The 16,890-nt window shown below is 37.8% G+C and overlaps 1 protein-coding gene across 1 annotated transcript in view; it reads left to right on the top strand.

Annotated features, from left to right (window-relative positions):
• DAW1 (Transducin/WD40 repeat-like superfamily protein) overlaps positions 1-16,890 on the top strand; it is a 72,858-nt gene that overhangs the window by 38,608 nt on the left and 17,360 nt on the right. The window contains 8 exon segments of the mRNA XM_089156394.1: positions 5,574-5,915; positions 6,007-6,210; positions 6,430-6,525; positions 6,614-6,668; positions 11,737-11,864; positions 13,666-13,912; positions 14,149-14,291; positions 14,365-14,492. Of these exon segments, the coding sequence (XP_089012520.1) occupies positions 5,574-5,915; positions 6,007-6,210; positions 6,430-6,525; positions 6,614-6,668; positions 11,737-11,864; positions 13,666-13,912; positions 14,149-14,291; positions 14,365-14,492 (1,343 nt within the window).

Below are 16,890 nucleotides of genomic sequence, written 5' to 3'. Positions count from 1 at the left end.
GACCACTTAGGGACTATAATCATTATGGGTTACTACAAACTGTTAGAATACATGTTTAAGGGTAAAAAGGGAAGAACATAAAGGTCTTGGATTTAGCAGACCACATAGGTACTATAGGCTACTACAAACTGTTAGAATACATGTTTTAGAAGTAAAAAGGGAAAACTAATAGGGCCTTGGGATTAGTGCCAGTGGTAAGCTCGAAAGGGTTTCGGATTGTGATTTGCCTAGGATTTTCTTTCCTACTTTGTTTCTAACTCCATATATTGAGTTTTTATGCATATATATACTTTAAAGGTACTTTGCGTATATACATGTGTGTGTATAAATATGTGGACATAGTTAAAGATATGTATGACTGTTTAGTGACAAGTGTAAGAACGGTGGGGGGACAAGGTGCTGAATTCCCAATTACAATTGGGCTATATCAAGGATCAGCTTTAAGCCCATATTTATTTGCACTTATAATGGATCAATTAATAGAAGACTTTCAAGATGAGGATCCTTAGTGTATGTTTTTTGCTGATGATATTTTTTTGATAGATGAGACATAACTAGAGTTAATACCAAGTTAGAGTTATGAAGAGCAATTTTGGAAACAAAAGGCTTTAAACTAAGTAGAGCAAAGACATAATATCTAGTGTGTAACTTTCATTGGGATAGGGTGGATGGTGAGATTTTGAAACTTGATGAGAAGGAGATTCCACAAAGGGATTATTTTAGGTACCTTGGCTCAATCATATCATAAATAAAAAGGTGACATAGAGTGATGTTTCCCAAAGAATTAAGATAGGACGCATGAATTGAAGAGGTGCATCCAAAGTCTTATGTGATCAATGTATTCCTTTAAAGCTCAAAGGAAAATTCTATAGGAATGTCGTACAACCAGCTATGATGTATAGTTCGGTGTGTAAGGTTGTTAAGAAGCATCATATTGATAAATTCATTGTAGCAGAAATGAGGATGCTAAGATGGATGAGTGGCAAGATTGGGAAAGATAAAATCAGGAACGGTCATATTAGAGATGGTCTGAGAGAGTAGCTCAGATAAGTGATAAGCTATGAGAAAGTCATTTGAGATGGCACGACCACGTTCAACAAAGGCCTATAAGTGCCCTGTGCAAAGAAGTGATTTAATTCAGATTGAAGGAATTAGAAGAACTAGGGGCAGACCTAATATAACCTTAAGAGAAGTGGTGAGAAAGGTTTGTGCATAGCTTAAGCCTTGTATCTAGTGTGACTTCAGACAGAGTGGATTGGAAGGCAAGAATCCATGTAGCCGACCCCATTTAGTTGGGATAAGGCTTCTTGTTGTTTCTATATGTGTGTGTATGAAGCCTCCTTGGGTATTTCATCTTTTTCTTCTTCTTTTGCCATCTCTTCTCTCATTTTTCCTTCTCCAGTCTACATGGTAACAGAGCTGCTTTGCTAAACTGGTACACAACTTGCAATGTGCTCTCCTTCCCACGTTGGCTTTCAAGGAATTATCGGTGAATCCTTTCTAAAGCTATTCTGAAGAGAAGGTTTCAGTTGAGGAGGAGCAGCTGATGCAGAACAATCAGCTAGAACCAATTCGAATGTCATTAAACGCCAACTCAACATGAAGAAGGGGGGCCAAAACACTGTTCACGTGAACGGTGCCACAGCCCATTATTTGGCATGCTGGGAATATTCATAGAGGATTTTGTGGGGATCAAGATTTTATTCTTGGGAGATTTAGGACCTTAGTTTAGTTTTTATTTTAGTTATCCATGCATGTGGCTGAAATATAAAACCTAGTAGTTTCTATATTTATATTGTCACTATTTACTAAGATATTAGTTTCTATTTTTAATATACCAAGTTTATATTTCTTGTAAAGCTTTAGCCAAGTTATAAATAGGCCTGCACATTGCAATAAAGAGAAGACTTATGGAATAGAAAGAAAAAAAAAAATGAAGTAAAGCCTGAGATTTGGACGTCTGCAGCGCCCCCCCCCCCTTTTCTTCTTCGTCTTACCTTCGTCAGAGATTTCCCCTTCTTCCCCCTATCTTTTTTTCCTTCTTTCTTCTCTATTTTGTCCCCCATCAGCAGCACCTATGCTGCTTTTGGAATTTTTGGAGACTAGTGCATGAGATGATGAGATAAGCAACAACAGTATCAAAAACACTTCATGAAGGCCAGTAGCAATAATTAGTCATTTTTTAAATGAAAGAAAAACCACATCCAATGGCTACATCAAAAGCACTTCTCAAGGAAATCAGGTAGTAAGTATTTTTTTGTTCAAAGTCAGATGTAGGGCTCCAAACAAAGGTCTCAGATAAAAAACTCCAACCATGTAACTTACTGCTGACCAGATTACATTAGGTTGCAGTAGACTAGATTAAATATAGCTTACTGTGGACCAGATTTATAGGTTATTGTAGAATAGGTATGCAATATAGGTTACTGCAGACCAGATACGGACTCTAGGCACTCTGGGTTGCTACAAAATGTTAGGATACATTTGTTTAAGGGTAAAAAGGGAAGATGGAATGGTCTTGTGATTAGCATACCAGATAGGCACTATAGGTTACTACAAACTGTTAGAATACATGTTTTAGAATAAAAATGAAAGAAAAGATAGGTCCTTGGAATTAGTGCCAGTGCTAGTGCTAGTGCCTAATTCCAAGAGGGTTTGGTGATTTATGTGTGTGTGTGAAGCCTCCTTGGGTATTTCATCTTTTTCTTCTTCCTTCTCCATCTCTCCTCTGGTTTTGTTCATTCTCCAATATCATGGTAACAGAGCTGCTTTGCTAGACTGGTACACACCTTGTGATGTGCTCTCCTTCCCATGTTGGCTTTCAAGGGATTATTGGTGGATCATTTCTGAAGCTATTTTGAAGAGCCTTTCAGGCTTCAGTTGAGGAGGAGCAGCACCTATGCTGCTTTTTGGAATGTTTGGAGTCTAGTGCATGGGGTGATGGAGTTAACTGGGTCTCCTTTTTGTTAGAAGACTAGGCAAAACCTATTTAACTAGGAGAGAAAATTTGGTTTCTTTGAGTTTTGGTCTGGGAGAAGGGGATGGAAAATGGGGCTTTAGTTTTGATTCTGATTGAAGCTTTAAGGTTGTAGGGTTTTAGGGTATGGTATGCATATGGGTTTCTAACCAAAGATCCAATGGCTGGATTGCCAAGAAACTTTGGTCAAACCTGTGGAATGATGCCCCATCTTTTGGTCCTTAGGACAGATCTGATTACTGGGTTTCTGTATATCTAACTTGGAATTTGGGTTTCTTAGGAATCAAAAGATTCATGATAAGGGGGGATTTTTGACCAATTAAGACAATAAAAATAAAAAAGAGGAAACAAAGGGGTAGGGTTGAGGTTTGCCTACAACTAGTCTAACTGTTGATTTCGTTCTTCAATGGTGAAGCTTGATTGATAAATAGGAAAACTGAATCCACAGACCCAGCAGGATTCTTGCACTCTAAACACCTAGATCTAAAACCACCTTGAACTTGAAACACCAGGGTCCATTCTACTTGGACTCTAACCATCAAGAAACCCCAATCTGGACTTTAAATCATAAGCTCTTGTAAGAGTAATCAGCAGTAGGTTGCTTAGCATATATTGCTTGAACTAAAAATTGTTTATTCTTCCCATTTTATGGGGTATAAGTAAGGCCTAAATCCAGATGCGATATTCAAACTAATTAGGAATAGAAGATTCCTAACTCTGGGAGGAAAAAAAATTCTTCCGATGTCCTAATATAAGCTGACGGATGTGAATCCCATTCTAGGGTTATGGTTTCTTGAAAAGATTCCGTAGAATTAAGGATTTGCCTAGAATCTTGCAGCAAAGAATGCAATAATTGTATGGGATACCTAAGGGTTGCTTGGAAATATATGGGAGTTGAATGGAAATGCTGGGGAAAAATAAATGGGTTCTTATGAGATGGTGGGAAAAAAAATCTAAATACTTGACAATTTCCCATGGGAATGATTTTGAGATATCCAAAGTCAATATGGGATGTAAAAAATAAGGGGGAAGGGAATATATTATTCCTGGGATTCATAGAAAAGAAACTAATTAATTTTTGGATCCATATGGGTATGAATTGAAAGGGAAAATTTGAAGGGAAAACGGTTCAAGAAGCTGAAAATTTTGGGAAACTTGATTTTTCTTTTTTCTTTTCCTCATTTTTTCTCTTCTGTTTTTCTGTTGCCGCAAGAAAGAGAGACAGAGAGAGAGTCCGAGAGGGTTGGGAGGGAGACAGTTGTAGGGCAGGGGCATGGTAGGGGAGGGGAGGGGTCGTCGGATGGAACGGGAGGGAATGGGGGTCTGGGAATGCTGCTGCCCAGGTGCAGCAGAAGGCAAAGGGGGTAGGAAGGGTTGCGCAGAACAGGGGAGGGGCAAGGGGTGTCTTGCTGGGTAGGGGAGGGTGAGGGTAGGCTTGCTGGAATGAATGGAAAGGGGAGGGAGAGGGCCTTTGACGGGGTGGGGTGGGTCTCCTAGGGCTGTGCAAGGAAGAGAAGGGGTGGGGTAAGGCTGCGGGTGAGAGAGGAGCAGGGGAAGGGGATGGGGGCTGCTGTACTTGTTTGCTTGCTAGACTTGAAGAAGATGGCTTGACTGCTTTGATGACGCTGGAAATAATGCTGGAGATGCTTATCCTTGAATAGAACTTTTAATCCTCAACCATGGCCCCCTCAACTAGGAAACCATGATCCTTGACTCAACTCAATTTTATTCAACAATATGACTAGAAAAATTACAAAGAACTATGCTCTAAGTGGGATTTCTCTATAGATTAGGATCCCACCACATAATCTTGACCCTTGAAATAGAATCTCAATATCTAAAAGACTTGTGCTGAAATAAAATATTAGATAACTTAAAAGTTAAAACTCTATCTAAGGAAGCTCACTTGAAAAAGGACTCCTTTGGACACTTAACTACTAGCCTACTAACTACTAATAAAGACAAATTCAAATAAAATACGAACTTCTAAAGGATAGGATTCCATCTTGTAGAAGAGTCTTATCTTATCCACACTTTACCAACTCAAGCACAACTCAAATAGGAAGTCAAACCCAAATTGGACTGTAGGACTAAATCTGGAATTAATTCCAACAATAACAGAGGGCTGAAAACACCCTACGGGATTCAACCAGTCTAGGGAGGTTACTTGGAGCTATTAAGTGGGCCCGACTTAGGGTTTTGGCCAGGGGTAAGACTCGTGGCTGCATCACTGACTTAGAATATAAAAAGACTCTTCTGTTCCTAAACTTAGATTTGAGTACAAATTAAAACAATTGAACCAATTGAATCATGGTTCAATACAAAACATAAAAAGCACTGGATTAAAACTAAGAATGGGGACATCTGTTTATGTTTTAGGTCCATTAAGTCAGCCGATTATAGTGGTAACCAATAGAATGAAGGCTGAACACCTATAAGACCCTAAAAGTCATAGAAGTCCTAGACCAGATACCACATAGCCAGCTCGAGAACATAAAATGGGTCCATTATGTCATTGTCTGGATCTATCTCATTCCTTCCTTGTCACCCTTTTATCTTCTTTCTAGAACTGAAATGTTTGGTTCTGATGTATCAGGTAATTTTGATGAATGAACATACAGAGTCCCGTACCATTAAGTTCATCTTTCCTCTTCCAGAACAATGTCTGGATATGGAAATCATTTCAAGCACCGGCGACCAAAGGAAACAAAATGAAGATTCTCTTCTCATCCTGCTAAAGTCAGGGCAGCTGTATGTTTATGATGATTCCACAATTGAAAAGTATTTATTACAGTGCCAGTCAAAGTCACCTACCACAGTCCCAAAGGAGGTAGTAGTAAAGCTGCCATTTGTGGATTCAAGCATCACGATATCAAAAATCATTACAAATGATTCAAATTTATTAACTTCTAACTGATGAGGTAATGTATCATAGAATGTTTCTTTTTAACCCATTACTTTTGCAGTTGTTTGGACTTTGGAGTTTTTTGGATTACTTCTTGTAGTCTGAGAATTTTTTCTGACTGTAGGATTACAATTCTCTTGCAAAAAAATCCATACCTTTGCTTCCTAATGATATGAAAGGAAGAGATGCAAATAACTCATACTCAACACATTTCAGTGGGTTTGCGAAGATTAAAAATTTGTACATAACAGGGCACAGCAGCGGAGCTATAAATTTTTGGGATCTATCTGTCCCCCTTTTCCTTCCAATTTCATCAATAAATCAACAGGTAATGTTTCTTTTTTTTAAGACATTTTTCTGGTGTGCTACTGTTTCATGGTTGCAAGAGCTTTCTTTTCTAGTTTAGTCCTTGAAACATGCACGAGTATACCAGAGCAATGAGGAAGATGTGTACAGTTTCATCAAGGATGTCTTTTCATACTCTTTTCTTTTTAATTTGGGAAGTATCTTTGCACTATAATTATTCCTGTCTAATTTCGTAATGCAGAGTGATGACAATAACTCTCTAAGTGGTGTTCCAGTGACGGCATTGTATTTTGATATCAACTCCCGTGTTCTTGTTTCTGGAGATCAAAGTGGAATGGTGAAATTTCAAATAGTGTACATGATCAAATGTAGTTTCATACCATTATGGTGTTTATATAACACTTCATTATTGATTTTTCATGCAGGTCCGTATCTTTCTGTTCAAAACTGAGCCCTTTGCTTCAGAAAGCAATTTCTTAGGTATGGCTGGGTGCACAATAAAATCCAATATCTTTCTATAAATCTCTTCCTGAATTTTGAGAGAAACAATGAAGATTTATGAATTGTTTGTTTTGGAGATCTTATGACGTACTGAGTATGACAATTTTGTTCAGTTGGGTCAACAAATTGTGTTTACCCAGAGTCACCATTGTTTCAGCTGAAATATGTCTAAATCTTATGGGTCTGACTCTTAGTTCTTGAAAAACATATTCGAAGGAGCCAACCTTTTCTATAGATATTTGGCCATGGCAGTTGTCATCCAATAACACATAAGACAATATATAACAACATAAGCTAACACAATTTTTGGAAAATAAAATTTCTAATGAAATACCTTTTGTTACTGGGTGTTATTTAAGGGAAAAAGAACGATTGTCTTCTTTTCAAGTATAGTTTTTTCAGACTGAAGGAACTAAAAGAGCCAAGGGCAGGCCTGAATTAACTCTAAGTGAAGTGCTGAGGAAAGATATGCATGGTTCAGGTAGTAATGTTGTTGATGTGGATTATTTATCTTCAATAACCAGAATGTCAACTTCTTCATAGTTCTTTACTTTTGGCAAAGGCTGGTTTGCTAATCTTTTGCTGGAAAATTTATCAATTAAACATGTGTTAACACATCATAGAACATATCCCCACCGGTGGTTGTCAAGTTGTTGCAAGGCACTACTTAGGTGTCTAAGCTGATCTATAGGGGCCTAGGTGGATGCCACCTTATTGCAGGGTGTCTTACAATGGTGTAGTTGGTATGGAACCAGGTTATGGACTTATTTATGCAATTTATCATTTCAGTAAATGTGTTTACCTTCGAAAATTCATCTGCTTAAACATTATCCGTGAATAGGAAAATATCCTGTATTTGAATCTGATAAAAATAGTTAAAAGATAGAGTTCCAAACAGATAAAAATGTCAACCCCCCTGATAGGCTGCATTTATGTTAGAAAAGAAGGAACAATGGTGGTGTACACTACCATTATAACCACCTTGACATCATCTCATCGGTGCCTTCCCCCCCCCCCCCCCCCCCACAATCTTTTGTTTGTCTTGGTCCCGGAGAAGGGCCCCCCCCCTCTTGGCCCTTTTTTTGGTAGGGGTTCCCCATTTTCCTTTTTTGGGTTTCTGGTTGAGTATTTGGACAGTTGCTGAGAAAATCCTATTCTTAGGTTTCTCTAGCATTCATTTTAATGACAAAGATAGCTGAATCCCCGTTATATAGCTGAATCCCCCTTATACAGGCTATACCCATTTCTCCCTCTGCCCCTAAAAGTAAAAGAGTTTTGCTCATATAACTAGTTCCTGAAAAGGTCCTTGCAACAGACCACCAAAACAAAGATGCTTCCAAAAGGCAAACGAATCTATTATGTGGAGACACTAAGAAACTGGTAAGCTGTAATGTGATGTCTCTGGAGTGCTTGTTTAGTTTGTAACATTTCCGTTTATTTCTTGATACCTTGTATGTTTATCCAAGATTGTGACATGGTTACTGAGGCGTTGTTGTTGCGGTAATCCACCAACTCTATTTGATGGTAATTTGAATATAATTAAATTGCTTTAGAAGTATTTAAATAGGGGCAAAATTGCCAATTCATGGCCTTGTCAAAATTACCTTCCTTGATGGTTCATGATGTGTATGTTGCCTTACTGACTTCTGTCAGTTAATTTGGATCTAATTCAATAATCAGATCCAAATTGTCCAGTCTGATAAGGGTGTTGAGTACATGTACGGAGGGTTACCACAGTTTTTTACTGACAAGGTAACATATATTACATTGCTTGTGTTGATACACCTCAACAAATTGGGTGGCTGAACGAAAATATTAGGCACTTATAGTCTCCCGAAGTCTCTTTGTTTGGTATGGATGTTACTAAAGTTTTTTGGGCTGATGCCCTTCTTCTTGTTACTTATCTGATCAGTCACATACCTAGCGCCTACCCAAACTCCTTGGTTCTAAATCTCCTTTGAAGACCCTTTCCCCTCATTCTCCTCCTTTTTGTAAACCTCCCAAAGTGTTTCAGTGTGTAATTGTGTGTCGTTTGTGTGAATAGAACTATCTGAGACTGTCCCTTGGCCTATAGGTCCTTATTGAATAATTTTTTTGGGGTCCCTTCATTTTTCGGTAATTCGTACTAAATAACAAGTTAATGAATCTCCTTCTTTTTACCATTGAACTTCCATTCTTTATGACTAAGCTAGATCCCTAGGCCTTAAGTGAGTTTTTTTCTCGGCTTTTCCACCTATTCCAAGGGGTACGAGTGTTATCACCCCTCTTCTCGTAGTCATAGCCTCATAGGCACCTTTCAGAAAATGTCACCATCTTTGATTCTGTTATTATTATTATTATTATTTTTCATCTCCTCAATGTCCTCTTCAGGGAGATAACCATGAAAATGAAGAGGCTGTTGATATTCCTTTCTTCCTGCTACGTTTGCCTTCTTCTCCCTTTCTGTTTAATGTTGAGAAACATAAAGAAGGGGCAGTGTGGTGGTTCTAGTAATGAGAAGGATTATCATCTTTGGCTCAACATCTTAAGCCTTCCCTCTTCGAATTAGGTGAGATAACTCCATCTATACTTCTGTGTTAGTCTTTATTGCTATTCAAAAAGGTTAAAGAACTTGTATGTACTTATCCCATAGCCAAGTTTGTTTCCTATGATGTTGTATCTACAGTTGTAGCCTTTTCTACTGCTATCTCATTATCTTCCATTACCACAAATTTGATTAAGTTATGTCTGACTTGAAGTGGATGAAGGCCATGTCTGAAGAAAAAAGAGCACTTAAAACAAAATGGTACACAATTTTTTGATCTTCGGTAAGCAAGAGCTTCAGTTGGGTAGAGTATACAATCAAGTATCAATCAGATGGTAATATGGCTATGAAGCATGGTTAATTGCCAAATATTATAGTTAACTTTATGGGAGTGACTACTAGAAGACATATGCTCCTTGGTAAAGTCTCATCTTGTGTGTTGGCCGAAGTGACCTCAAGTGCCAACTTGATAATTGGGGATTGGGGGCTTGACGTCCTTCCTTCTTGACTCGTTTCGCAACGACGAAGTGAATTCCATTGATTCTTTGGCCCCGGGCCTCACCGGTGGAATTCGATGACACTACCTTCAAGCAGAAGAAGGGAGAACTTGCTCTACTGCGATTGAAAAGTCATTTCAGTTTTCCTATTCTTACGTCTTCCTCTGCGGAGAATTCCTCTTCTGCCTATGAAGTCAGGCGGAACTGTTGTTGCCTGATGGGAACTTCCCCCATATTGCCATCAATGTCTTCATGTCGCACGACCTGCTGTGGCCATGCAAACTCAATTAGGGCCTTTCAGTCTGTTGTAGCCAATAAAAGATTGGCCATTATATTGTGCGAAAGCCTTCAGCACCAAGTTTGCCCTTTGATGTCAAGGATGGTTTCCTTTATGGTGACTTAGGTAAGTCTATATGCATCCCCTCTAGGGTTCAAGTTTCCCTTTAAGAAAGGGAAACTTTGCCTCCTAAAAAAGGCATTATATGGGCTCAACAACCCCCTTAACGCTTGCTCTAATAGGTCGGACATTCTAAGGAATGGATATTCCCATGGAGAAGCAACAAATCTATCACAGGTCTCATTGTTAATGTTGATGACATTATGGTCATGGTGTAGTTCAAGATCTCATCTCATCTCGGTATTTAGACCCCACTGAGACAACCAAGATATCAAGATTTCAGTCAAAACTTGGTACAAGGTCTACCAGGTTCGGTGGTATATTTTGGTGGGTTTTAACCATTTTGGGCCTAATTCTTCTTGGATAGCCTAATTTACAGCCTATAAACACTTCCATGGTTAGTTTGGTTAAAAAAAAAAAGAACCACAGTGGTCTTTCCAACCTTCACTCTTGTTTGCTTCAATGCAGTCAAATCTGAAGGTATTTTGTTTTCACACATCTAAACATTTTTTAAATCTGTATTTGCATTCATGAAAACCCGATTTAGGCTGTATTAAAACATTGTAGTGGTCATATTGCAAAAATGGTTACCTAAATAGGTGTTTCATACTCACCCTTGAGGATTAAATAGTATACTGCCAATCAAGTACTCAAGGCCATAAAGAATAAGCAATTTAAAGTTTTAAACAAATAATGAAGTAAATCATGATTACATGTCATCAAAGATTCATTATAACTATGTACATATTCTCAAGGACATCATCACGTCATACTCTTCATAGTTTGATGGAATTAACAGGCATTGTTCTTTGAGTACCTATCACAGAATATGGATCGTCAAATTCTGAAGAAACCTCTTGATCGAAGTTGGTGGGTTGGGTAGGAGATGTCATCACAACAGTTGATTTAGTACAGCTGGAGTCACACTGGATTTCTGAGCTCTATTTTCTACTTTGCAATGTCCCATTGGGTTTAAACTTAATATGTGAACCAATGACCAAAGGGTCTACTTTTCCACAAAATTTGGTCCCCATTTGACAGGCCAGTGTCTGATTTTTTGGCTTACCAGATATACTTCGCCCTTTTTGAATACTGCAAGAATGTAAATGAATTCTATTTGGTTTGTTTTCCCATACAGTATGGTACATCTGGGAATTTATTTTTTTAAATCATAAAATGTAGTTGCCAAAACAAGAGACAAGAGAAAGGGCACAGCCCATTTAAGTGGTCATCTTGATCGTGCCTAGTGTAGAAGGAGTAATCGTCCTATTAAAGAGCACAACCCATTCGGTGACGACTTACTGGCTGATCTCAAGTCCACCAAGAGAAAGAAGAAAAAGAAAAAATCTGCAAAATAGATTCTTTTGGCCTCTGTTCGGCCCATTTTCTTTGGTTCCTGCCCCAGTTTGCTTTGTCTGTGCTCTTTAGCTTTGCTAAATTTCTGGCTTGATGAATGTGTGTCTGTTCTTTTATATATATATATATATATATATATATATCATCTAAAAAAAAATCATTTTAATGTATTATACGGTTTATCCCCATCATGACTTCGATTGATTCTCAATTCTTTAAAATGTTAACCAGCAAGATGACCTTTCATAGTGACTCTTTCACACTTTTGCACAGGAAGTGCAAAGAAAGGGTGCAGCCAAATCATCCATAAGATTAAACTAATTAAAGTAAAAGGATCTGTACTTTCTATCGACATTGACCAATGCTCCGGACATCTTGCGGTTGGTTCTGATAAAGGACATGTAAGTTGAATGGTTTGTTTACTTAAACCTGTTTGTTTAATGAAAGACATTCATTTCCCATATTGTTTAAACTTCGAGGGCAAATAATCTTGTAAATTGTTTCTTGCTTCATTTCGTGTTTAAGAATTTGCAACCATTTAAATTCAAATACAAGCTATGTGGTCTTTTATCGGGATCCTAAAAAATGCTTAACTTAGTGATAACAAATTATCACAAAGCACTAATACCAAGTCCACATTTTATTTTAGATATTCTTTAAAGGTACCATCGATGCTCGAATGTATGCTTTTTCTTAGTTTTAGTTCATATGCAACCAAATATTGTTCTCAATCTTGTGAACTTGTGATGTAGCCTCAATTGAATGAGGTCCAGACAACGAAGATCTTGTCAAAACCAACTTCACAAAATACAAGAAAGGGGTCTCTTTTAGTTAGATTAAGATGTCACTGGGTGAAAACAAAAGGATCTGAGAATCCTGGGTTGCCTGGTATCTGAAGCTTCAAGGGCAGGGTTATGTGCTGGTTTATATTATTTGTAAATAATTTGAATCAATCCAAACTGTATTGGAGAAGTTGTCAGAGGTCAGGGTTTTAGAGATTTATGGTGAATATTCTTAGTGATGGAGAGGATGGGCTGAAACTTGGAGGCAATGTAAGCAATGACCTAAGATGATGATCCTCCATGCTTGGTGAGCTTCCAGTAGGTACATTGGCTGAATCCAAGTTCTTTTAAAGGTTTGAGTAAGAAAGTTCACAAAAAGTAGTTGTATCTTGATAGTCAATTACGGCTCGGGTTTGGATCGAGTGATAAGGGTGCTCAGCTGGCTGTATCTTTGAAATTTGAACAAATTCAGGTAGAGGATTTGCTGGCTCTAAGGTTTCGTGATCTTGGATAGGAATAAGGTTCTGCTAAAGCCTCATGGGCTTTGAAGAATGCAAAATGAATGGGAAAAGGAGGGGATGGGGCTGTCCTGTACTGAACTTGCTGTAAGTGGTTGAACCGCTAATGTAGATGACAGGCTAATCTAAACCAGATTCTAGGACTTTAACCACCAAGATCCTAAACCACCTAGGACTTAAAAACACCTAGGATCCCATGGTTGGATTTCAAAGACCACTTCCTACAGTCTTGGACTTTTAAGCACCAGATCTACCTTCCACAAGGGAACAGAAACTCAAGCCAAAGCTGAATCGTATAAACTGAACTGTATCTATCTTTATCTTCCCTCAAGGGATTTTTATAAGATTACAAGTGAAATCCTGCTGAAATTAGGACTTAAAGCTTGACAGTACTTACAACTGAATGACTGGCTCTCGAATAGACTCATCAGCTTCAGATATGAGCTGTGTACGTGACTCGTCTTTTGAAACTTAAAGATTGATTAAAGGCCTAAAAGGACAACTTTGTCTCTGAATTAAAGCCAGGCAGAATTAGTGTTTGCCACTTCCCAACCAAAATTTAATAGAACGTAAAAACAATTATGGGATTATTTCCCTATTTGTACTCTGCTGGGCAACGGCACCAAAAGCCCTATGTGGGCCTTTTCTTCAAGATGCATGTCTTTGGATCTGCATCAACTTGGAGAGTATGTCATATATGTTAGACAGTCTCAGGAGGTCCTATGGAGCATTCGTTGTCAGGTGACCAACGTTATTCTGTAACAGGAATAGAGGGCTTGAATATTTTTCACTTTAAGTAGATAGAGCATCTAAACTTATATTCTCCTTTTCAGTTTATTAAGATTAAGATATGAGTGTTGACATTTTAATTTTGGGTTGGGGGATCATGGGATCTCTTACAGGTTTCAGTAGTTGACATGGAAGGTCCCACTACATTATATCAAAAACAAGTCACAAGTGAACTATGTGCTGATGTGATATCGATGCAGTTTGGTACCTGCAGCCTTCAGGGTTTTGATAAGAATATTTTATTTGGGGCAACAAAAGACTCTTCAATAATTGCTCTTGAGAGCGACTCGGGGAACACATTGAGCAATACTATGGTCCATCCTAAGAAGCCATCTAGAGCTATATTCATGCAGATATTAGGTAATAATGATACTTATTGACAGAGTCTGTTCTGCATTCTACTGAATGTGCTACATGTGGGTAGCTTCTGCAACTGTTTTCCCCTGAAAAGGATGACAGTGGCTAACTTATGTCTTTCTTTTCTTAGATGCTTGCATATTAAAGAAAATGAAGAGGCTTAATCCCACCCCTTTGATCCTTCCAAAGTAAATTTTGCCATGAGAATGCTAAATAATTTTATCTGTGATCATATACAGATGGACAAGAAGGATTTGATAAATCTGAAGGTCTTGATTCAAGTAAAGGAAACTGCATTGAGGATACAATTCCAAGGAAATCATTATTGTTGTTGTGCTCTGAGAAAGCCGTTTATCTTTATTCGCTAGAGCATGCAGTTCAGGTAAAACTTACTTCAGTGGTTATTGCAAGTGCTTCTTGTGAAATGATACATCTTAATTTTGGTATTGCCTCAGGGAGTCAAGAAGGTGCACTATAAGAAAAAATTTCACGGAACTACTTGTTCCTGGGCATCAACATTTTGTACTCTCCACAATGATGTTGGCCTCATACTCCTTTTCGCTAGTGGTAAAATCGAAATAAGGTGGCACGTTTTCTTTTTATATTTTATATTTTATATTTTATATTTTATTTAATTTTTTTTTTTTGGAATTCTGACACAAGGAAGTAATAAGCATGATACTTTGCAGTTTAAAATGAAAATGAAGTCATAAAATGTCTAACATGAATTGTTGAAGTTCTTCTTGTGAAAGAGTTACAGCTTTTCAAATACTTGCATGCATCTCGAATTTTTCAGATAATCTTCCTAGTAACTTAGTTATGTGCATTACTGGAAGTCATTGCTATTGCTGTAGAACCTGGGCTGAATCTAACCAGTTTCCACTGGACCAACTGGGCCAAGTCAAACCAGTATAGCAAGTATTCTAGAAGGGCCAAAAAGATGCCAAAACACTGTTCAGGTGAACAGTAACATGAACGCCCTTTTCTTTGGATTTTAATGAGAATACTACTAGAAGATTTGATGGCTCCCACTTGCATCTGCTGCTTTGGAAGACTGAAGACTTTAGTAGATCTTATTTACCATGTTAGTTGTTCCTAAGTTTCCAAAAGTTTGTTTCTATTTTAGTTTTCATGCATATGGCTGATTTTAGTAAATACGCTATTATGAAGATATTATCTAGACTCTAATACTTGGAGAGCAAGTATTAGCACTATGGGTATAGAATTGGCTGTTCTCAGTCACACATAGATTTCAATGAATTGCTAAGTTGAAGCAATGAGATTTTATCTTCTTGTCTCTTGCTTGAGTGATAAGAAGGGTGAGGATCTTGCTGTCAAGAGCTAAACACCAACAGCTGAAGGAGCCTCACTAGGGAGAGCTAAATACATCTATCCCCATTCTCTAATCTCTTCTCTTTTCTTCTCTTTTCTTATTTCTATTCTCTGATTTGTGGGTTTAATTGGGGCAAAGTCATCCTTGATCTTAGCCTTACATTATCTAGTGCTGAAGCTCTTATTAAAAGAAGGATGTGAACATCTCGTTGTAATATGGTCCAAGTTATCTCACAGTACATAGATGTTTACCTGTGACTTCATTTTGTGGTGAATACTTGGAGAATAAAATTGTTTAACCTTCTAAACAGTTGAGTAATGTTCCAATTTTCTCTCTTTCTTCTACTTTCTGTTGGAAGATCTGAGCTACTAATTTCTGTTTAATAGTTGTCAAGGTGTCCCCTAGGCACTACCTAGTCCAAGCCTAGGTGAAAGCACTCCTTGTTGACACTTCACGAGTTTAAATTTATTTGTGTTTAATGATTTGCTTTTTGGTGTATCATATAACCTATGTTTTATTATGCTGGTTTTCTAATATTAAGTTAATCATCACTGTAATTATTCATATAGAAATGGTTGGTATTGATTTGGCCTCGATGTTGCATATAAGCATAATTATATAATAATGGTCATTGTTATCATACATATAGTCATATACTAATTACTACATGCCTAGAGTGTCTGGTCAATGCCTAGTCAACTCATGTCGCCAAGGCACCCCTCCTGTGCCTCAGGTTGCCTTGACAACTTGATGTAATCCTATATTGGCAGCAGACTTACTAGGAACCAGTATCCAGCATTTGGGATGAACTAGCATGGCTGAATAATTCATGAGGGTTTTAGGCCAAAACTAGGGATAGAGTTTGGTTGTACTAAAGGTTTGATGGTAGGGATAAGTTATGTTTTTTTGTTTTTCAGAGAAACTAGATTATGTCAAATCAAAGTAGGGGAGTCTATCAGGAAGGTTTAGTGTTCCATTTATGGTCGACTGTTGCTGAGTTTAAAGAAACAATACACTTGGGTAGGTTTTGTGGATTCTAAAAAGGGAATCTAGGGTTCACAGAAGTTTGGCAAGAACTTTAAACAAAGTGTTGTTTTCATCAATGCAAGGTTACACACCTATAGGAAAGGAACCCATGTCAAATCTACTAGCTTCATTTGTTACATGGGAGCTTTGACTTGCAAAATGTAGTCCCATTTAGGTGTATTTACTGTTTCATTATATATAAGTTGTCATTGTCTTGCCTACATTCCCTCCCTCCCTCCCCTCTCCCATCCCAACCCCACCCCACCCCCCCCCCCCCCCAAAAAAAAAAAAAAAAATTCCCCTTCCCATCCAAACCCATGCATCAAAGAATTGCTTCAAGCATCTACCTAAATTTGAAAGACATGGAATCACGAATTGAGCCTCGGTTTAGTTAGATTTGTAGGTTTATATGATTAGCTTTGAGGCTTCAAGGTTGACTAAGATAAGAAAAAGAGATGATTATACATTTTAGTACTTGTATGGATGTAAATGCCAACAGATTACAAAAAATACATAATGGCCAGATTATCACATCATGCATTTATGTTGTTAGGTATCTTTATTTAAAGAGAAATTACATCTACACCCCCTCAGTTTGCAAACAATTACATTTACACCTCCT

Source organism: Hakea prostrata, chromosome 5, assembly GCF_041222555.1.
Source record: "Hakea prostrata isolate BN-2017 chromosome 5, UWA_Hpros_2, whole genome shotgun sequence".
In the NCBI taxonomy this organism is placed as follows: Eukaryota; Viridiplantae; Streptophyta; class Magnoliopsida; order Proteales; family Proteaceae; genus Hakea; species Hakea prostrata.
Note: the sequence above shows the minus strand (reverse complement) of the source record. Positions and strands in the feature narration are given on the sequence as shown.